Raw genomic sequence first — 23,818 nt, forward strand, 5'->3', positions numbered from 1 at the left:
GTTAAAGGTGTAGATGTGTGTGTCCAAGTTAAAGGTATAGATGTGTGTGTCCAAGTTAAAGGTGTAGATGTGTGTGTCCAAGTTAAAGGTGTAGATGTGTGTGTCCAAGTTAAAGGTGTAGATGTGTGTGTCCAAGTTAAAGGTGTAGATGTGTGTGTCCATGTTAAAGGTATAGATGTGTGTGTCCAAGTTAAAGGTGTAGATGTGTGTGTCCAAGTTAAAGGAAACGTCAGGCTGTCTTCTTCTAATAGATTTATTACAATCTTTGCAAGCTGGGTAACATTTGCTGTGGTCTGGAACAACATGGCACACAAACAAGTATGAGAAATGCAGCCAATATTCCATCCAGATAATTTGTCATGAGACATGCAAATATAAATGATATACAAAGAGGACATAAGTCAAATAAATTAAATGAGCTCAAATATAGCTACAAACGAGGCATAATGATGCAATATGTACATACAGCTAGCCTAAATAGCATGTTAGCATCGATTAGCTTGCAGTCATGCAGTGACCAAATATGCCTGATTAGCACTCCAACAAGTCAATAACATCAACAGAGTTCACGCACAGCATAAAACATTTGGTGGACAAAATGAGACAAAGAAGGAGTGGCATAAAACACGTCTTTCTGTGGCAGCGTCGGAGAAAGTTGTACATGTAAACAAACTACGGTGAGTTCATTGTCCGCTGAAATGAGTAGGAACAAATGGCGTTTGCCAAATGCTCTCCTCAGTGTAGCACAGAGGTGTCAAAGTCATTCTAGATGGAGACAAATCTACTCCCAAGTGGGCCGGACTGGTAACATCACGGCACGATAACTCAAAAATAAAGACAACTTCAGATTGTTTTCTTTGTTTAAAAATAGAACAAGCACATTCTGAAATTGTACAAGTCAGGGGTGTCAAAAGTACGGCTCAAGGGCCAGGTCAGGCCCACGGACAGGTTTTATCCGGTAAGTTTGCTCATTTAAAAAATTACATTTTTGAATGAAACAGCTGTTTTAAATGTGTCCACTAGATGTCACAATCAGTCCAGGGAAATGATCAAACTACATAATTAACATCCTGTAATTTCATTTTGATACCATTTTTTTATTGTGATAGATTGACAATTAACATGATCACATAATGTATTCAGAACATATAAATAAGGACAAATAAAGTATATATATATTACCGTATTTCCTTGAATTGGCGCAGGGAATATAGTATTGGCACGTCTAGAATTACTGCCGGGTCAAACTGGTTCCTCAAAATAATTAACGCATGCTTGGCCTTATCACCGGTTCATTATTAACGCCGGATCAAATTCGTTTCGCAAAATATTAATTTTATTATCGCATGTCTATAATTTTCGCCGGGTCAAACTCGTTTCGCAAAATATTTAGCATATGTCTAGAACTTCCGCCGTTACGTCACGAGTGACGCTTTACCTGTCCTCATTTTCAAAATGGAGGAAGCTGCTTTCAGTAGTTTGCAATCGCACAAAGGCAAAAAGATAAAGAGTTATTCACTAGGATTTAAAGTACAAGCTATTGAATACCGGTACAGTATGCTAAAAAGAACAGTAAGCAGCTATGTTGTATTAATATACCGTAGCTGCGTGTGTCAAATACTGTATGAGTCATTAAATGACTCCCGCCTCCTGGCGGTAGAGGGCGCTACTGATCCTTCTTGCGACTTCCGGTACTGCAGAAGAAGTGACAACACGCAGCAACAGATCGTCTTTTTTTTCCTCTCGCCTGAACTTTTAACATGGAGGATTACATACCGCTATCTCAAATAAAAGAGTTTTCTAAACTGGACTTTCAATGGAAGCAGGAGGTAATAATTAAAGAATATCTCCATCGAGACAGAGAGACTTTTAAAACTGAAGAAAGAAAATAAGGAAGACTTTTATAAACAAGTTATCGATGCTTTTGGTCAGAAGGAGCTGCAAATGGACTCCATTTATAAGTACAGGTAAGACCATAATAACGTTTTTTTTTTACTAAATGTGCTTTTCATGATGGTATGCTTACATCACACTCAAAGCGCGCGCCTAAATTTACAACATTCCTTTTGGTAAACGGCGGAGTGAGAAGAGGTTTTAAAATAATTAGCGCATGCACAGCCATCCCGCAGGCTTCCGGTAAACGCCGGAGTGACAGGAGGTTTTAAATTAATTAGCGCCCCTGTGGCTATTCGAGGAAATACGGTAACCGCAACAAGTAATTGTAAAAAAAAAAAAATCCAACATTCTGATTTGTACATTGTCAGAATGTGCTTGTTGTATTTTTAAACAAAACAATCTGAAGTTGTCTTTATTTTGAAGTTATCCTGCCATGATTTTAGCAGTCCGGCCCACTCGGGAGTAGATTTTTCTCCATCTAAAATGAGTTTGACGCCCCTGGTACAAATCATAATGTTGTTGGTTTTTTTTACAGTTACCTGTTGCGGTTAATAGTATTCTATCTTTATTTGTCCTTGTTTATATTTTCTGAATAAATTATGTGATAATGTAATTTTCAATCTATAAAGATAAAAAACTTTCATCAAAATCAAATTACAGGATGTTATTTATGTAGCTTGATCATTTTCCTCGACCGATGTACTATCATGTGGTTTATTTTGTACATAAGTAGCATCATCTACAAAGATACAAATAATTACTATTGCGACATCTAGAGGACACATTTAGAACAGCAGTATTTTTTCATTCAAAAATTAATTTTTATACTCAGCCAACTCATCTCGCGGGCCGGATAAAACCTGTTCACGGGTCTGATCCGGCCCTCGGGCCGTACGTTTGACACACCCGGTGTAGCTTGTTGAATATAAACACTGGGATTTCTAACAACTAGGACGGTTCTAAAGACGCGGGTTGCCGACAAGAAATCAATAATGTTTGGTAAAAAAAAAATAGGCCGCGATGTAAATGTATTTAGAACATGAAGTTATATGGGACTGCTCTGTATCCAACTTTGAGTGTCATCAGTAGACTGTTTTGATGGTTTGCTGACATACTTTTTTCTCTATTTCTGCTAATACAGTGGTGGTCAAAAGTGTACGTACATGTGTAAAGAACATCATGTCATGGCTGTCTTGACTTTACAATCATTTCTACAACTCTTATTTTTTTTTTGATGTAGTGATTGGAGCACATACTTGTTGATCACAACTAACATTCATGAAGTTTGCTTCTTTTATGAATTTATTATGTGTCTACTGAAAATGTGAGCTGGGTCAAAAGTATACATACAGCAATGTTAATATTTGCTTCCTTGGCAAGTTGACCTGCAATAAGGCGCTTTTGGTAGCCATCCACAAGCTTCTGCTTGACCACTTGACCACTAAATTGCTGCAGTTCAGCTAAATGTGTTGCTTTTCTGACATGGACTTGTTTCTTCAGCATTGTCCACACCTTTAAGTCAGGCCATTCTAAAACCTTCATTCAAGCCTGATTTAGCCATTCCTTTACCACTTTTGAGGTGTGTTTGGGGTCATTGTCCTGTTGGAACACCCAACTGCACCCAAGACCCAACCTCCTGAAGAATTTGGAGCTAATCCTCCTTTTTCCTTGTCCTATATATCAATATAAAACTATATTGATCAATTAATTTATAGAACACTATTATTGTCAACACTATTATTCCGGTTCTCGCCCGGAAAAGGGTGGAGTGCCATCTCCGGGTTGGGGAGGAGATCTTGCCCCAAGTGGAGGAGTTCAAGTACCTGGGAGTCTTGTTCACGAGTGAGGGAAGAGTGGATGGTGAGATCGACAGGCGGATCGGTGCGGCGTCTTCAGTAATGCGGACGTCATATCGATCCGTTGTGGTGAAGAAGGAGCTGAGCCGGAAGGCAAAGCTCTCAATTTACCGGTCGATCTACGTTCCCATGCTCACCTATGGTCATGAGCTTTGGGTTATGACCGAAAGGACAAGATCACGGGTACAAGCGGCCCAAATGAGTTTCCTCCACCGGGTGGCGGGTCTCTCCCTTAGAGATAGGGTGAGAAGCTCTGTCATCCGGGAGGAGCTCAAAGTAAAGCCTCCACATGGAGAGGAGCCAGATGAGGTGGTTCGGGCATCTGCTCAGGATGCCACCCGAACGCCTCCCTAGGGAGGTGTTTAAGGCACGTCCGACCGGTAGGAGGCCACGGGGAAGACCCAGGACACGTTGGGTAGACTATGTCTCCCGGCTGGCCTGGGAACGCCTCGGGATCCCCCGGGAAGAGCTGCCCCCGCGACCCGACCTCGGATAAGCGGAATAAGATGGATGGATGGATGGACTATTATTGTCATATTCTTGTGCTGGCAATCAACAACAGGTCAACCCTAGAGTTGTCTGTGAGTGCATGGGAGTGTGCAAGGAATCAGAAAGAAAGAGAACATAAGAATGCATGAAGATAAATTATACAGACAACGAAGGCAGTTCCCTCCATGAGGTCATAGGTCATCAGTTAAAATGGATTCATAGAGTTTCTCGAGGCGTGGGTCTAAACCGGAGGACACCCAACAATAACCGTCCGTCGCCGTTTTCTTTGCTTCCTTTCTAGCCCGACTGCAGCGGACGATGGCGACGGTCATTGTTGCCAGGACCAAAAGCAGCAAAGGAAGGACTGAGCCCAGCACACAGATCAGCACTCTGGAGCTGGCCGCCTTGGCGCTGGCGGCCAGGGACGCGTTGCTCGGCGTGACAGTCGGCACGTGCGGGAGAGCAACATCCGCGGGAGTGGATCTCTGGATCTCCACTGCCATCGTAGACACAGTCTCGGTGACGGTGGCATGTGTCGCCTGCCCCTTTAACTCATGCAACGGTGCATCGGTCACGTCCGGAACACAGTCTGTTCCGGTGGTGTCCGCACGCAACCCCCCGGGGCATACGCACCTGAAACTCCCTTCGGTGTTGACGCATTCGAAGTGACAGCGCTCGGCGGTGCATTCGTCGACGTCCGTGCACGAGTAGCCGTCCGCTGACAATGTGAAGCCATCTTGGCAGTAGCAGAAGAAGGATCCGAGTGTGTTCAAGCAGCCGTGTTCACATTCGGAGTGTGCACACTCGTCTAAATCCAGACATTTGCCATGAAGCATTTGGAAGCCATCCTTACATGCGCACACGTAGCTGCCATGTGTGTTGACACACCAATGATCAGGGCATGCGTGCGGTTGTTGGCACTCGTCAGTGTCAGAGCAGTTACGTAGGTTTGCCTCCAGTTTGAACCCGTCGGGACACTTGCAGACCGGTCCAGACTCCCCCGCCGAGCACTCGTACTCACAAGCGTCCGCGGCGCACACGCCTTGTGGCTTACAAGAGCGTCCGTCCTCCTCAATGGTGAAACCTTGGTTACAGAGGCATCGGACCTGATCCGAGTCCTGCAGGCACAGATGTTCACACCCGCCGTTGTTGACCGCACATTTCCCCTTCTCGGTCTCACAAAACGGACCTTGCACAGTCCACTGATACTCATCGTTGCTCCGCATGCACACAGAAAAGTGGGACTCCTGAGCACCGCACGTGACCTTGGCGTATGTTCCGAGTGGCAGGGATGTGATCTCAGCTTGCAGGGGTTCCTCGGAGAAAGGAGCCGTGTATGATATACGTCCGGAGCCCGACAGAAGCAGCGCATCGCACATTCCTTTGAAGTAAAACTTACACACATAAAAGGCGGGAGTTTTGCAAGGTCCGGCAGTCCATTTCAAAGTGTTCTCACCTGTGGGGTTGTAGGTAATCCGCACGCATCGCTCAGTGCACGTGTCCACGGGCTCTTTCTCCCAGTTGGAGAAGTGCGGGTCTCCCCCCCCAGAGATCCACTTGAAGCCTCTGAGTGGCTTGTCGGCTAACACGCAATCCCCTTTATGCAGCTTCAACCCGATCCAGAACTTGAAATGCTTGTCCTGCTGGACCAACGAGAGGAGCGAGTGGAGATGATGGTCCTCTTCTTTGTCTTTGACTGTCATCAGGTAGCCTCCATTATCGAAACAGCTTCGATCGGCCTTGTCAAAGCTCACCTTCTGCGTGTGTAGCGTGAAGCAGGCGTTGGAAGTGCACATTGTTTCATATCCAATGCCAAGAAATCCTCCAAAGCGGGTGATGAGCAGCAGTGCTAGGAAAGTGGGCCGCATTGTCGCACTCACGACGGCAGTTCCAACTGATGGGTCCTGAGAGTTTTCATGCGGACTGGGAGCAATATTTGGAGTTCCTTTGTGCTGGCGTGGCTCTGAAAGTACCGTTCATGTTGCTGTATCCTGTTTGGGACACAAACTAAAGGCGGAAACGATGTTTAGCCGCAGTTATGGCTCCTTTCTTTTCTCCTCCGCTGGCTATTTCCGTTTGTGGCTAGAAAACAATGGTGCCCTCCGCGGTGTTTTGACTGCTTCTCCAGATGTCTCCGGCCCCAACGGACTTTGGGGCTTTTAAGCGGACTCCCTTAATTGTAGTGAGTCACAATGCACACGCATGCTGGGGGTCACATGGCCTCAGACGTGTCGTGACATCACAATTGGAAAGTGAAGATGGATGCCTGGGGAGGAAACAAGTCAGTGGGCTTTGACATCCTGCCAACAGTCCACGGTCTAAAACTTCTAAAAGTTTTACTATTGTTTTTGTGTTTTTATTATCTATACCTCTCCATGTTAGAACATCCGTAGACTGATATCTGGCTTATATACAAGACCCAAAAGCAGTGAAGTTGTCAGGTTGTGTAAATGGTAAATAAAAAGAGAATACAACAAATCCTTTTCAACTTATATTCAATTGAATAGACTGCAAAGACAAGATATTTCATAATAATCATGAACTTAGAATGTAATGGCAGCAACTCATTGCAAAAAAGTTGTCACAGGGGCATTTTTACCAGTGTGTTACATGGCCTTTCCTTTTAACAACACTCAGTAAAGGTTTGGGAAGTGAGGAGACACATTTTTGAAGTGGAATTCTTTCCCATTCTTGCTTGATGTACAGCTTAAATTGTTCAACAGTCTCCCGTCTCATATTTTAGCCTTCACACATTTTCAATGTCTGGACTACAGGCAGGCCAGTCTAGTACCCGCACTCTTGTACTACGAAGCCACACTGTTGTAACACCTGGCTTGGCATTGTCTTGCTTGAAATAAGCAGGGGCGTCCATGATAACAACATATGTTGCTCCAAAAGCTGTATGTACCTTTCAGCAATAATGGCGCCTTCACAGATGTGTAAGTTACCCATGTCTTGGCCACTAATACACCCCCATACCATCACACATGCTGGCTTTTACACTTTGCGCCTAGCAGAGTCCGGATGTTTTTTTCCCTCATTGGTCCGGAGGACACGACGTCTACAGTTTCCAAAAACAATTTGAAATGTGGACTCGTCAGACCACAGAACACTTTCCCACTTTGCATCAGTCCATCTTAAATGAGCTCGGGCCCAGCGAAGCCGGCGGCGTTTCTGGGTGTTGTTGATAAATGGCTTTGGCTGTGCATAGTAGAGTTTTAACTTGCACTTACAGGTGTAGCGGCCAACTGTAGTTACTGACAGTGGTTTTCTGAAGTGGTCCTGATCCCATGTGGTGATATCCTTTACACACTGATGGCGTTTTCTGATGCAGTACCGCCTGAGGGATGGAAGGTCACGGGCATTGCCGCTTCCGTGCAGTGATTTCTCCAGATTGTCTGAACCTTTCGATGATATTACGGAGCGTAGATGGTAAAATCCCTAAATTCCTTGTTGAGAAATGTTGTTCTTCAACAATTTGCTCAGGCATTTGTTGACAAAGTGGTGACCCTCGCCCCGTCCTTGTTTGTGAATGACTGAGCATTCCATGGAAGCTGCTTTTAAGCCTTTTTATTGTCATCCAGGCTCGCTTATTTGATCTCAAATTGGTTTTAAAATACAGATAAAAAGCAAGCTAATGGTTTTCTCTCATTCAAGAGTGCTACTGGAAAATATTCCAAATATTGTAACATCAAATAGAAACCCCATAGAGCAGGTTTTAAATGACAAGTACTTGGGTTTTACTCGTGATCAGGAGCTTTCATTTGAAGCCCATATTAACAACTTGGCCTCTAAGCTTAGGGTAAAGCGTCCAAGTTCATACGATGGAAATAAAATAAAATAAAATAAAGACTGCTCCTAAAATACATATAGGTACATATAATGTATACATATTTGGAACAAACATTTTTTTATTAACACATTGGTTACACAACTTCATGTATGTGGAAATAGCTTAGTGTGAAGCACCATTTGTATTTGTTGTATTTAGCTTGTTGTATGCACATCAATCTACACTAACACATGGGGTAACATTTCATATTTGAAATCACATTATAATTCTTTAACACGGCAATTATTTACTGTTAAGACATACTTCCGGCCGGGTGTACTGACAATGCATCAACTTGATTCCCATTTTATTATTTAACTGGAATTTTGAAAACCTGTGTTTCTGCTAAAATCAGAAACATTCGCCACACCCTTAATGTTCTCTAAAAATATCTAATAGCTTGGGAGGACTTTTTCACAAGCCAATGCCCTTTTGAGGTGAATAGCGAGAGGTAGAATACACCCTGGACACTGACCATAGACTTTTTACACACTTCACTTTCACTATTTTCCTAGCAAATTCCCAAAGGTTTCTTCAAAATTAATCTTTTTTCATCTCCCTGGCTTTCTATTGAATTATTTTTGACCTAATATCAAGTCTGACCTATTCATGTCTGTTTACATGGCATTAATCAATGTGCTAGGTTACCACGCCCCAGAAAACATAGGGCCGGGGCCGACTGTTCGGCCGAAAAACATCTGTTTTTCAGCTGTGGTACTCAGTTGTAACACACTTTACCACCACTTGTGGCAGTAATGACCATATCAAAACAAACAGAAGAAGTCTTGAGCTAAAGTTTTAAAGGCCTACTGAAATGATTTTTTTTAATTTAAACGGGAATAGCAGATCCATTCTATGTGTCATACTTGATCATTTCGTGATATTGCCATATTTTTGCTGAAAGGATTTAGTAGAGAAAATCGACGATAAAGTTCGCAACTTTTGCTCGCTGATAAAAAAAAGCCTTGCCTGTAGCGGAAGTATCGTGACGTCACAGGAGCTAGTATTCCTCACAATTCCCCGTTGTTTACAATGGAGCGAGAGAGATTCGGACCGAGAAAGTGATGATTACCCCATTAATTTGAGCGAGGATGAAAGATTCGTAGATGAGGAACGTTACAGTGAAGGACTTGAGAGACAGTGATGGACGTATCTTTTTTCGCTCTGACCGTAACTTAGGTACAAGCTGGCTCATTGGATTCCACACTTTCTCCTTTTTTTATTGTGGATCACGGATTTGTATGTTAAACCACCTGGGATACTATATCCTCTTGAAAATGAGAGTCGAGAACGCGAAATGGACATTCAGTGCCTTTTATCTCCACGACAATACATCGGCGAAATGCTTAAGCTACGAGCTAACGTGATAGCATCGTGCTTTAACTGCATATAGAAACAAAAAAATAAAGCCCTGACTGGAAGGATAGATAGAAAATCAACAATACTATTAAACCGTGGACATGTAAATACACGGTTAATGCTTTCCAGCCTGGCGAAGGTTAACAATGCTGTGCTAACGACGCCATTGAAGCTAACTTAGCAACTTAGCAACGGGACCTCACAGAGCTATGCTAAAAACATTAGCTCTCCACCTACGCCAGCCAGCCCTCATCTACTCATCAACACCCGTGCTCACCTGCGTTCCAGCGATCGGCAGAAGGACGAAGGACTTCACCCGATGCGTTTGGCGGCCCGGAGACGTAGGAAGTCAAGGTGAGGTCGGCGGCTAGCGCGGCTAGCGCGGCTAGCGCTCCAACAAAGTCCTCCTGGTTGTGTTGCTGTAGTCCGCTGCTAATACACCGATCCCACCTACAACTGTCTTCTTTGCAGCCTTCATTGTTAATTAAACAAATTGCAAAAGATGTCCAGAACACTGTGGAATTATGAAATGAAAACAGAGCTTGTTGTATAGGATTCTACGGGTACCATAACTTCCGTTACTCGGACTTCGTCACGCGCATACGTCATCATACCGCGACGTTTCAGCCGGATATTTCCCGGGAAGTTTTAAAAGTCACTTTATAAGTTAACCCGGCCGTATTGGCATGTGTTGCAATGTTAAGATTTCATCATTGATATATAAACTATCAGACTGCGTGGTCACTAGTAGTGGCTTTCAGTAGGCCTTTAAAGTTTAAGTGCAAAAAGTATGACTATGTATTCTTTAGCGGTATATTTGATTAGTATTTATTTTGTAATCAGCCTGACCTAAGCCTTCATAATAATATTTGATTAACATTTGTATCATTTGACAAGGTTTATACTGATGAACTGTAAGTAGGATAGATATAATTATTGAATGCCATTCAAATCAAGAGTAAGATGACTAATTCAGTGTTAGTATTTGAGTGGGCCCCTAGGTCAAAAAGGTGAAGTATCCCTGGTTTACAATGTGTGTTTATTGTCTGTAGGTAGACCAGTTCCAAACAACACGATTATAATTTCATAAATGTATTCCTGTTTTTTGCTTGGAATATTTGAAAAATGAAAATTCAGTCATTTACTCACCTTCTTACCGAGATTTAGTTTTTTGTAAATGATATGATTTGCTAAAAACTTCTTCACAGCAACAACGTGAGTAAAAGGCTGCTTTTGTATTTATTTTTTATCATTGTAAATGTCAATATGTACAGAATGTATGTACTAATTAATAACGACATTGTATTTCATCTATTTTACATCATGTTTAACCAAATAAGGTGATACACCTTTCAATATTGGAGTATTTTTCTTTCTGTTATTTCTAATTACTAAAGTCAGATAACAAATATTGAAATTACATTCTCAATTTGTTCTCATATTTCTGAAATATGAGCTATGAGAGCTTTGGTAAGACATTTAAGAGAAATAATCAAGACATGAGAGAGACATACGATATATATGTATATTTTAGTGGTGATATTTCTTCAAATTGGTCTCAAACATGTCATTTTCTTTACTTTAATACTCCTTCAAAATAAGTGAGACATAATCGAGACCAGTAGCATACACATTTGATCACTCCTCACTTCTCAAATATTGCTCAAATGGTTATCGCAACTCAACTTTGTCTCAATGATCACAGAACGAGACAAGTAGGAGAAGCTCAAATTGATCTGAAGATACATTTTTGCTGTAGGTGCACAGCCTAATTAATTCATTCAATAAATGACTCGAAATTGTGTGGTCCAGTGAAAACCCAAATGACCGAGAGTTGCTTACTACCTAGGTAAACAGTTACTGGTGGTTAACGTTTCTGGGATTGTTGGTAGAAAAGGGCTGTTGTGTAGTGTTGTATTGTTTACACAAAGTGTCCCATCGAGGTGCTACGGTCAGTCTTGTTGCTGGTCAAAGGTTTCGTACCGCCAAAGTTCTTTTGCGGTCCTTGTCAAACACTTTACCAGAGCGAAGTGCCGACACCAAGTCGTCAAAGTCGCCATCCTCCTCGCCTTCCACGTTTATTTGAGCTTTCCTTGCCTTCTGCTCCCGGTCTTTCTTCATCTGGAGGGTAGAGGGATGACAAAACATCCATGATTTAAGACGTGCGTTTCTCGAAATACAAATTTGTGGAAAAGGTGAGCAAGTGCACTTTCTATTGCCCATGATGGTGGATGGTGTGACGTGGAAACCTTGACCGGCTTGTTGTCCACCAGCCAACACCAACAACCAACCAGAAGCTAAGCAACAAATAGTTTTATCTAAAAGGGGAACTGCGCTTCATACTGAAGAGAAGCTGCCCACGGCGCCTAAAAAATGGAGTCCCCCAAGGATCAGTACTGGCCCCATTGCTCTTCAACCTACATATCAGCGATCTGCCCTCCACAACATCAAGGCAGTACGGATACTTACATTCAGACAGAAACTGGTCAACAGTAGAGGAGACCCTAACCTCAGACATGTCACAAATAGCACGGTACCTGAAAACGTGCATTCTTAAATTGAGTGTTGTGAAAACAACCTCCACAGCAAGGAGGCCCGCCGCCAACTCACAGTTAAAGTCAACGGGACACCCCTGCCGCACCCCCCAACTCCCACATACCTCGGAGTGAAACTGGATAGGCAGCTGATGTACAAACACCTTCAATCGTTGCGTGCCAGTCCCCTTCAAGAATAACCTCCAACGCCGACTAGCAGGCTCATCTTGGGGAGCAAGCGCCTCCACCTTAAGAACCGGCGCCCTTGCCCTGGTGTACAGCGTGGCAGAATATGCCTCCCCTGCATGGTGCCGCAGCACACATGCCAAGAAACCTGACATCACCCTCAACGAAACCATGAGGATTGTCACCGGCTGCCTGAAACCCACCCCAACAGAGTTCCTCCCGGTACTATCTGGCATCGCACTAGCCACCCTACGCAGAGAAAACCACACACACACAGACTTGTGAGTAAGGCCTCACAGGATCCAACCCATCTCCTGCACAAACTTGTAGCAGACTCCCAGCAGACTCCAAACGCCTAACCTCCCGCCACCCAGCAACTCTTGGTGGACCCAAATTCAACACACTTGAAGCATGGAGAACCATCTGGCAGGAGACCCCCCGACCCCCTCAACTCTCAGTCAACCCAAATACAAGCCTACCACCGGGCGCTGACCTTCCTCGCAAGAACTGGTCAACACTAAACCGGATACGGGCGGGTTTTGGCCGATTCAACGCCAACATGCACCGCTGGGGTCTGCGCCATTCAGCAGCCTGCCCATGCGGCGCCGAGGAACAGACCGCCCACCACATCACCCACGAGTGCCCCACCGTTCCCACACCCAATGACCTGGACCTCGATAATCTGAGCCCTGACACAGTGAGCTGGCTACAGGAAGTAAGAAGACAGTTTTAATTTAAACACCTACTGCGGGCCAGATTACTAACGTTGGAGGGCTGGATTCGTAGTTCCGGGACCCCTGGTTTAAACCATTCCTCAATGAATTCCATGTACTGGTGGTATACTAAATGTCTTACGTGTTGTACAGTACATGTATACCAATGTTTTAAATACAAAATGTTCTTTGAGGTTATATATTTCTTCTCTAGTTGTCCAAATGTTGGACCATTAATCCTCTGTTTTACCAGCGATGTTTGTCACCTTATGGAGACAAACTGGGGGTAACAGATTGGTATCACTATGAATCTTGAAAGGGACATTTCTTCTGGTACTCAGTACCATTGGCGCCCATGGCGTGGGGTCCTTTTCTCGACGTTATATATGTGGATTTAAGCAATTGAACCTGTGAAAGTATTATTCATGTTGGGTTTCAAAGTGAAGTACAAAAGCATCCAGTTTGTTATGTATGTACTGTGTCAAATAATATACATCAGCTAGTCATCACCATGATCTGGGATCATGCACCTTTGTTACTGTTCTGTTCTCAGGTGAAGTGGAAGTGTCCTCTCACCTTCTCTTGCACCAGCGCCCGTTTTTCCTCCTCTTCTTTACGTCTGGCAACGTCTTCATTGGCCCGTTTGGCCTCTGAGAATGCGGAGAGGAACGTGTCGAAGACCCCGAAGAAGTCGTCCGGTTGAAGTGTGGACACGTCTTCACCAAAGTACCGCAATGCTTTGCCAAGCTTGACAAATGAAATAGGAGAACGAGTGAGACGAAGGCAATGAAAACCATTAGATTATTTTACATTTCAAAGAATGGACAATTGTGGTTTGGCTGGGGCATGTCAGGCTTGTCACTGACAGGTTGGTTATGTTTTAGTTTTTCCTCTATGTTTGAGTTTTATTTCCTGTCAGCGCTTTTATTTTGGTTCAGTTTCCTGCTTGTCTCCCTGAGCGCTGTTTCCCCTCACCTGCGGCTGATCGCCAGCCTTGCCACACCTGGTGTCATTCAGCCGGCTACTATTTATACCTGCCTCACCCTCCAGTCAGTGCTGGAGTATTGTTAGCTGTTTCCTGGTTCCTGTTTGCTGTTAGCTGTTTCCAGTTTGCCTGTTTCCTGGTTCCTGATTCCTGTTTTCCTGCATTTTATTTTTGATATTAAAAGTCATGTTTTCCTGCATCAAGCCTGCCATCTCTGCATCTTGGGGTTCGTCACCAACAATTCCGGACACTCCAGAAACTTTGATCTTTACTGCTGAACATAAGAAATGTGCGTGGACATTATCAGTCAATGCAAGTCCGTTATCTGCGACAAGAGTTAAAAGGCAGAAAGCAGTTGCTTTGGAGCCATTTAAAACCAAACTTGTGTGTCATGGTGAGACGATACTAGTGATAGTGAGCTAACTGACTCCTAAATGTAACTGCGGATTACCTCTTGAAGAAATGTGAGGAACTAAAGAGCTGCTCCAGGTGGAACAATATTAGTTTGGTGGGTCTTCCAGGGCTTTGAGGGCCCTCGTCCCAATGACTTTATGACAAACTCCTTTTGGACTGGGCCAACCGCACTTTGCGTGCTGTGCCTAAAAAATGGCAAACTGCTCTGTCCACTTGTTGTTTGGGTTCATCTATTTCAAATCCAGAACCATTTTCTATGCCAAGCTGGTGAAGCTTGCCGGCTCTCCTACATGGGCAAGAGGATCTCGACATTACCCTGATGGTGGCTCGGAAATAAGCCAATATTTTCTCCAGACGTTTGGTCTCCCCTAAAGAGAACCCTACCCAACGGCCAGACCCATAAGTTGGAAAACTTAGCACAGGCAGCAGATTTTGTGGAGAAGAACATGAAAATGCAGTTGCTCCACCACTGTTATCTTGGGCCTTGAAGACTACAATTCCCAGTAGTGTGAGATATCTTCCATGAACGCTATCGTGACACGTTGGGCGGTCAAACCATTTCGCTGCTTAATGTCCTTTGTGTTTCAGTTATGTGGTTTCTTCTGTCATTTTTTACTGGGGTTTTTCCATGTACAGATATATGCCTCTTTGCTTTGTTTTATTCCACCCAGGCTTCCTTACCTGGGCTAAAGCCCAAGAGCCCCACCCAATCAGGGTCCCCCGATGTTGGCGTCGGAATGGAATGATTGGTGTTCATAGATTTCAATCACAGACAGCCTCGTCTAGCGAGTGTGTACTCCCTCTCTCTCGGCTACCTTGTTTTTTCCACCCGCTCTTATCGGGGTGGTAGACCAGCGTACTACTATTGAGCTAAAACACGGGCAATCTCCCTTCTATTACACTCACTGACGTGCATGCGCCCATCCCGAAGGGGGGAAGGGTTTACATTATGAAATTAATTCACACTAACCCAGTTACTTTCTGAAATGTCACTTAACTTGAGATTAACGAGTGTCCTCCTACGAAGTCTCAGACTGAGTTGATAAACAGCAATCATGTTTTGGAAGCCAAAATTAGATTAAGGATGGACACATAGTGCAAAGTTTAGGGTGCACTGAAAACATAGGATGGCGTTTTTCAGTGCGGAACTGGAGTTTGACTCCAGATCCAGAATGGAGAAAGAAAAAATAATTGTTTGGAAAAATGTCAGAGTAAAAGCAAGAAGAAAAAATTAAAGCTGCAAGCAGCGATGGACGGGACCGACTTTGACGGCACATAAAATCCAAACCGGAGCAGTAATTAAAACTCTTTCATCAAATTTTAATCAGAAGGGTTCAATCTCTCTCCTGTGCTAATTTGAAGCCGACACGACAAACGCGCTCAGAGGAGATAATGTTTGAAAAAAGGTGACTGTTTTTACACAACTTTTGTTTTGAAGGGGGAATTGCAAACTTCCTGTTGATTTTTGCTGGGGGTTGTCAGTGTATGAAATATTGGTCTAAGTGAGACCCACATAGAGGTTTTTGTTTCATGTCTCTACGACATTCCTACTGGGAGTTACAGGCAGTTTTGTCTGTGTTTTCTTCTTGAGTTTTGTGGTTTGGTTTTTTGATTAGATCGCAATTTTTGCCCGTCCTGATGTGTGTGTCCAATTTGGTGGGTTTTGAAGCATGTTAAGGGGGTCAAATTACAGCTCAAAGAGTCGGCAGTATAATAATAAAACGCTAGAAATACAATAGGGTCCTCTGTCCCAAAGGGACTCGGTCCCTAACTAAGTATCCCATAATAACAGAAACCAGAATAGGAAATGCATGGAAGGACATTTTGAATCAACATAACTCTAATGGCCGAGTGGTTAGCATGTTAGCATGGCTGCACAGTCAGGAGATCAAGAGTTGCCATCTCCCCTCGCATCAAGGACGTTCCTATATTTGTATTCTATTATTAGGGCGGCATGGCGTAGTGGGTTCATTCACACAATAATTAAAAACGTGCGCTCTACAGCCCGGTAATTTGGGTAATACCATACCTGAAAAGTATCCGTATATGTAACGGTGAACATTGGTTGAAGAAACATTAGTCAAGTGAACATGTTGACGTAAATAAAGTTAAAGTACCAATGATAGTCACACACACACTAGGTGTGGTGAAATTTGTCTTTTGCATTTGACCCATCCCCTTGTTCACCCCCTGGGAGGTGAGGGGAGCAGTGAGCAGCAGCGGTGCCGCGCCCTGGAATCATTTTTGGTGATTTAACTCCCAATTCCAGCAGCAGGGAGGTAATGGGTCCCGTTTTTATAGTCTTTGGTATGACTTGGCCGGGGGTTTGAACTCACAACCTACCCATCTCAGGGCGGACACTCTAACCACTGAGTAGGTATAAATAACTGCAACCCGGATTTTGCTCACCAGTTCCTTTGCCTCACCGAAAGCCTCGAGGACATGGGACAAGTTGAGGGAGGCCACAGTCATGAACTGACTGACCACAGGGACAAATCTGTCATCTGGACCCAGGGAAGGCTGGGCTCGCTGGTACTGGAGCTCCTGTGAAGGAGTGGACAGTATGCATCACACCAACAATCTATTTTTGGGGGGGGGGGGAATGACAAATTTACTCACAGCTTCAACACTTTGGATGCCAGATCGCAGATTATTGATGTCTTTCTCCAATTCCAGCATACTGACAAGATGAAATAAACAGAAGAGTAAAATGAGTCAATGAAGTAAAGGATGCAGAGTCATTATCTTATCTGATCAGCTTTGATATCTGAGCCTTCTAGAGAGCAATGACAATGTCCAGTAATTATACTGCCTTTTAGTGTCCATACCAATATGTTGGTACCAAAAGTGTATTTCAATACTTTGATACTTTTCTGAATAAAAGGGACCACAAAAAATGTCATTATTGTCTTTACTGCAACAAAAAATGTTAGTGTACATGAAACATATGTTTATTATTGTCATTTAGTCCTTAAATAAAATAGTGAACATACTAGACAACTTGTCTTTTAGTAGTAAGTAAACAAACAAATAAACCGTTTCCAGTGAGGGTTGGACTCCGCCAAGGCTGCCCTTTGTCACCCATTCTGTTCTTAACTTCTATGGACAGAATTTGTAGGCACCGTCAGGGCGTTGAGGGGATCCGGTTTGGTGGCTGCAGGATTAGGTCTCTGCTTTTTGCAGATGATGTGGTCCTGATGGCTTCATCTGGCCAGGATCTTCAGCTCTCACTGGATCGGTTCGCAGCCGAGTGTGAAGCGACTGGGATGAGAATCAGCATCTCCAAGTCCGAGTCCATGGTTCTCGCCCGGAAAAGGGTGGAGTGCCATCTCCGGGTTGGGGAGGAGACCCTGCCCCAAGTGGAGGAGTTCAAGTACCTCGAAGTCTTGTTCACGAGTGAGGGAAGAGTGGATGGTGAGATTGACAGGCGGATCGGTGCGGCGTTTTCAGTAATGCGGACGCTGTATCGATCCGTTGTGGTGAAGAAGGAGCTGAGCCGGAAGGCAAAGCTCTCAATTTACCGGTCGATCTACGTTCCCATGCTCACTTATGGTCATGAGCTTTGGGTTATGACCGAAAGGACAAGATCACGGGTACAAGCGGCCCAAATGAGTTTCCTCCGCCGGGTGGCGGGTCTCTCCCTTAGAGATAGGGTGAGAAGCTCTGTCATCCGGGAGGAGCTCAAAGTAAAGCCGCTGCTCCTCCACATGGAGAAGAGCCAGATGAGGTGGTTCGGGCATCTGGTCAGGATGCCACTTGAACGCCTCCATAGGGAGGTGTTTCGGGCACGTCCGACTCGTAGGAGGCCACGGGGAAGACCCAGGACACGTTGGGAAGACTATGTCTCCCGGCTGGCCTGGGAACGCCACGGGATCCCCCGGGAGGACCTGGACGAAGTGGCTGGGGAGAGGGTAGTCTGGGCTTCCTTACTTAGGCTGCTTCTCCCGCGACCCAACCATCGGATAAGCGGAAGAAGATGGATGGATGGATGGATGTATAAACAAACAAAGACTCCTAATTAGTCTGCTGACGTATGCAGTAACATAGTGTGTCATTTATCATTGTTAGAATAATCATATATAAGCTATCACACAACTCTTATGCTTAAAGGCCATTGCTATAGTTATTCTCTATTGTGCTCAAGCTGTACTTTTATTTCCGTGCAAAGGCACACCACTTGCTATCTTCCACTGCAAGTTGCCTCGCAGCAGCAGTTTCTGTTTTCCAGCCTGCTAAACGGCCAAGGACCTCAACGAAGATAAGGCGACAGCACGCGGACAAAAGCCGAGCCAAGGCGAAATGACGAGGCTCGGCACATTTGTATTCTGAATAATCACGTATTGTGTCTACTGAGCTGCTTGCGTAATATGTGTCCCCTCCCTTTAGAAGCAGCCTCAGCGATGTTAACTAGGGAACTCCTGAATGAATAGAGGAGCGCGGGGGCTATACCTTAGAGCGTGATGGGAGACTGTAACTGAGTGTGCAGCCCCATACGTTTCTCCTCATGGGCAAAATTGTACTCTGTCTCTGCGGGATTCCTTGCTTCTTGTTCTGTCTAATAGATAGTTTGTTGCTTAAACCTGACAATCATTCTATTATGTTGTCAACATTATGAGGGACAAACTGTAAAAATGGATTATTAATCCACTTGTTAATTTACTGTTAATATCTGCTTATTTTCTGTTTTAACATGTTCTATCTACACTTCTGTTAAAATGTAATAATCACTTATTCTTCTCTTCTTTGATACTTTACATTAGTTTTGGATGATATCACACATTTAGTCATCGATCTGATACCAAGTAGTTACAGAATCTTACATTGGTCATATTCAAAGTCCTTATGTGTCCTGACTTTATAAACATAATGTGAATTTTAAAAATATAGTACCAGATATGAACCATTAGTATCGCGGTACTATACTAGTACCAGTATACCGTACAACCCTATATTCAATGTATTGTCACGGTGAAAGAGAGTTTATTCAATAGTCCTGCCTCTTTGGAATGGTTGAGATAGAGACGGTAGAAAGAGAGAGAAAACTCCGGGGAAGGGATGAGAAAACAACAACAGGTGTGTGTCCATGAGAGACAAGTAGGGAGTTTGTTGTGTCTTCGCCGCACTGTCCTTCGGGAGAGTCTCCAAGCCAGGGAAACAATCCAAGTTACAATGTTTTGTATGCGAGTGAAAATAAAATTAGCTTTTCACTCTAAATTGTCTATGACTGGTCCTCAAATTCATCCTGCGGGGCAGACAATCTGATGTTATCCAAATCATATTTATTGAATCAAAGTATTAATTTTTATTTAGGAGAAACTCAAATAACAGAATATCGTGCAAAGGTTAGTTTATTCCAGCAATTAGATTTACAAGGTGAAACTAATATTTGACATAGGCACATAACATGCAGCTCAATATTTTTCAAGCCTTATTTTGATATAATTTTGATGATTATGGCTTACAATTTTTTTTTTTAGAGACAATATGTATCCAATATACTAAAATATCAAAAACAAATACAACAAATTAATAATGAGACTTGAGTAGTAGATGGTGCCTATTGAATATTACAGCTCTATTTTGATAAATAGATATAAGGAATTGAAACAATATTACAAACTTGCTGTATTTAAAAGGCCACCATTCAACCATGCACCAATTTATGTATGTACTTACTTCACTTTCGCAGCCTCGGGCACATTTTGCAACTCTTCACTGAGGTCCACCACCATGGGAAAGGCTCTCTCCAGAACATTCACAATGTAGTTGAGCAGACTGAAGTTTCTGCAAAAGCACAGTTACACACATTTATTACAACTACCCACACCATTCAAGTAAATGGTTTTGGTGGTCACATTTCAAGAAAGCTAAGGACTTCTTTCTTCACTTACATTTTTATTGTGTGAATTCCTGAGAACCAGTATTGTTCGCACTTGATTTTAGTTTAATTATTTTGTCAGGCAAAACAAAGGTCCTATACTGCAATCAAGCCAGTCACAGATTATTCATAAAATATAGTTTAAATTCACGTGATGTCACGTCCGTCTCATTTAATATCTGAGATTCGAAGTGGTGGGTCAGCAAACGTCTGGTAGGTAGCGTTCTGGGCGGGATTTTACCTTTCTTGGAGAAAAACGCCTTATGCTTGCATTGTTTTAGGCAGTTGGAACCGTTCAAATCGCGAAAAGGATCAATGTTTCCTCAGAGTTCCTTGAGAGGCAACCAAGAAGGGCGAAAAATGTCGAGATTTTACGAAAAACAAGAAGAAAAGTGTCACGCACTCCAATCCAAGGGAGCAGATCGAGTCGCAGAACGCACAAGAACGCCCGATATCTTGATATTATTCGTATTTTATCTGGTTTCGAAGTTCTTAAAACGCATTTTTGCAATGAGTATTCTGTAAACCACCAACTGGGCGAGCCTAAATAAGAGAAATCAAATGTGAGCAAAACCTAAAAGAGTTAAGTTTTTACCAAAGACAGAAATCACAGATTTCAGGACATACACAATGTTGAGACCTTTTGTTATATTTCGATAAAGACGGGGAAAAACAAACACGGCTGCAGACGTGAAGTTAAATCTTGAAATGCAACCTTACCCGAGCAAAAAACGATGCATGATTTATGTGCAACCTACTAATAAAAGTCTCAATCAATCAATCAATCAATCAATCAATCAATCAATCAATCAATCAATCAATCAATCAATCAATCAATCAATCAATCAATCCGGGGGAAGCCTTGATACCAATGTCCTTGACCCAGCCACTCACAAAGAAGTTGTAGACTTTCATGCTTTTCCAAGTTTCCATCTGTTTTGTCGTGTGGAATGATGTCTGGAGCACCAGATAGTTCGACATGTCTGGGAACGCGGCCAACAGATAATCCGAGATATCACTCGACAAATCTTTTTTGAAAATGTTTAGCGATAGTTTCCAGTGCATAGTTTGAATTTTTTGATCGTATCTGTTTTTAGTGGTAAGATCTAGGCTCCTTGCATACTCACATAGTTTGCACTCTGTTAGCTGCACAGTAGCCATTTGGTTTGGTGGCACACCACGTTGTTTATGTCTGTTCAAAAGTCACTTGCATAATGCTCTCATGTATTTACGAATCTGCTGCAAAAATAATACTCTCGCCAAAGTTTGTTGAACCATACTTTCGAGCTATTTTAGTTCCCAGGCCAGGTTAGGCCCCATGGCCGACAGTTTAATAGCCCTGACCTATATACGATTCGACTTGGTAGTTAAATGATCAGTTTCAACAAATAACATTAGCATGAGCAATATCAGGATTTAATCAGTTAGTCAGTTGATTATTGGCACATGCTTTCAAATGTTAACCATACTTGTGAGTACTTGACTTGGTGTCAGCAATCTTGTTCAGACTAGAGACTTTAAATCCATAAGCATTTCCTCGCTGCCCTTTGTTCATGTAGTTCCCGAAGGCTAGAACCACCTCTAACAGTTGATGGAGAGTTCGGCTCTTCATGACCTCCCTGGATGCAAGACATAGAGCTGAAAAACAAACACAAAGAGACACTGTTACAGACTCTAAATTGACCAACAGATACAATACAAAGTGCATAGTGGCAGTGGACCAAAGGTAAATAAAACTGATTGACAACCAGGGACATGTGTGTCTTCTGATAATCAATCAGGAAGGTGAGGGTACCATTGTATAGACCAGAGGGGAAGTGGGGCGATGACCGCAGACCTTGGCTCTGAGTCCCTGCAACCAGCGGGGAAAAGTCAGGTGGTGGTGCTGCAACTGGCATGGTGGGCAATGGACGTGGGTCGGGCACTGTAGTGCTGAATGAAAAAGATGAGCACAAACTAACCACCCGTATAGCCGGCGGAGTGGAGGACCAGCCATTCTTGAAGGGCAAGTGCGGGTCCGGCGCCATTGCAACAGACGAGAAGGACTGCAGTGAGTCGGATGACTCAGCAGCCGAAGAAGGAAGAGGAGGACAAGTGCGGGATGCACGCTTTGTCAGCAAGTCAAAATAGTTCTGCTTCTGCAGCGAGCACAGAGGGCACGCACAGAATATCTGTCTCTGCAGCAGACGAGGCGGTGGCCTCGCCGTGGGAGGAGGAAGCAATGCAAATGTCTTAGACCGTCCAGTCAAGTTAATTTTAACTGGTACAACAAAACGATACTGTGTTTCCCTAGGGATATTAAAACACCACACAAATGTTAACATCTTTTTCATCTGACATACTGCAGCAAGAGTACCAAGTAGAGATGCAGTATGTCAGAATGCTCTCCACCACTCCTCTGTAGAAGGTCCTGAGGAACCTGGTGGGTAGAGAGTTTCTTTTCAGCTTCCTCAAAAAGTAAAGCCTCTGCTTGGCTAGTTCTGTGATCTTAAGAGTGTTATTCTTTCATTTGTGGTCTCGTGTGATCTTCACTCTGAGGAACTTGATGCTCTCCACTTTCTCCACATTGCGGGCTCGGGCCGCAACTTTTGGAAGTCCACAATCATCCCTTTTGTTTTCTCTATATTGAGCACGGTCTCTCAAGAGAACCCCTTGGATGGAGATGCAGTGGCATCACGGGATAACCCACCAGGAACACTCCCTTTTTTGGCACGAGCCCCTGGTTAAATGAGCTGTGCCCCAGTATCAGTGGCGGACTGGAAATCAAGAATGCAGGGAGTTTTTCCCAATGGGCCGGTGATTGGAAAAAAAAAAAAATTCCTAAAACGCAGTTGTATTTCTCACACATTTATTTGCATAACACTTGTTTGTAACCTGCTACTCGGGACGGTAGCAAACACCAGCCCCCTATCCTCTGCTCTGAGGAGCAGGTGAACACAAGTAGTTTTTCCTTAGGTGCACGACACTGAGCGCACAGTGCAGTGAGTACAATAAAAGTTAATCCCGGACAATGCTCCAATGGAGGGGGGGAGATCAGTTTGGAGCCAGTAAAAAACTCTCGCCACAATATTAACAAATGTTACGAGACACAGAAAACACGTTCGGCTCTCTGGCACTGCTCCATGCACCTTCACACCACAAGGGGGTTAAGCAGTGATGAAGGTCCGGGGCGGGGTTGGGATATGTGTGCATATCAGTGTGTAGCAGTCCTTGAGTGTGTGTGTGTGAGTTATATGTATAGGTCTACCACTGTGCTAGACTCACTGGGATGTTTACGCACAGCCTGGTCAAGGCCATTTGCAGAGGGAGTCGAATTGTAAATAAGGATTGTTGTTGTTTCGGGCAACTCGACACATTCCAATGGTTTATCTGATTCTAATGGTCTGTTCTGTCTTTCCAGTTAATCAAGCTTGGCATTTGAAAAGCCTGTGAGATGTAATTCAGTTAAATTCCGAGCTCGATCGCCGCGGTCCGTCTGCCCACGCAAGCCTTTGGGCTCCTCATACAGCTGCCATTGTCTTCCAAATTTGTCGATCCACCAAAACAAAGCTCGATCCAATCAGCAGGTGCCAGGTTATCACAGTTCCAAACAGATGGATATCTTCCACGTCCACCGTTCCATTCCTCCAATTAGTCCCTCATGTATCCAACAGCAAACGTTCCCCCCCAACCGCTG

At 43.7% G+C, this 23,818-nt stretch overlaps 2 protein-coding genes across 4 annotated transcripts in view; both read right to left on the minus strand.

Moving 5' to 3' along the window:
• Window positions 1-3,189: 3,189 nt before the first annotated feature.
• Window positions 3,190-6,221, minus strand: LOC133640385 (complement component C1q receptor-like). Its single transcript, XM_062033773.1, has one exon. The coding sequence runs from the start codon at window positions 6,107-6,109 to the stop codon at window positions 4,433-4,435; it is 1,677 nt and encodes a 558-aa protein (XP_061889757.1). The 5' UTR covers window positions 6,110-6,221; the 3' UTR covers window positions 3,190-4,432.
• A 3,649-nt stretch (window positions 6,222-9,870) lies between these two features.
• Window positions 9,871-23,818, minus strand: part of LOC133640422 (disheveled-associated activator of morphogenesis 1-like) — a 61,840-nt gene continuing 47,892 nt past the window's right edge. For all 3 annotated transcript variants that reach the window (XM_062033825.1, XM_062033824.1, XM_062033826.1), the window contains 6 exons: window positions 21,612-21,780; window positions 19,941-20,048; window positions 16,884-16,944; window positions 16,674-16,808; window positions 13,442-13,612; window positions 9,871-11,553 (listed from right to left, as the gene is read on the minus strand). In XM_062033825.1, the coding sequence (XP_061889809.1) occupies window positions 11,401-11,553; window positions 13,442-13,612; window positions 16,674-16,808; window positions 16,884-16,944; window positions 19,941-20,048; window positions 21,612-21,780 (797 nt within the window). In that variant the 3' untranslated portion in view covers window positions 9,871-11,400. The remainder of the gene's footprint in view (window positions 11,554-13,441; window positions 13,613-16,673; window positions 16,809-16,883; window positions 16,945-19,940; window positions 20,049-21,611; window positions 21,781-23,818) is intronic.

The sequence above is a fragment of the Entelurus aequoreus genome, linkage group LG23 (assembly GCF_033978785.1).
Source record: "Entelurus aequoreus isolate RoL-2023_Sb linkage group LG23, RoL_Eaeq_v1.1, whole genome shotgun sequence".
In the NCBI taxonomy this organism is placed as follows: domain Eukaryota; kingdom Metazoa; phylum Chordata; class Actinopteri; order Syngnathiformes; family Syngnathidae; genus Entelurus; species Entelurus aequoreus.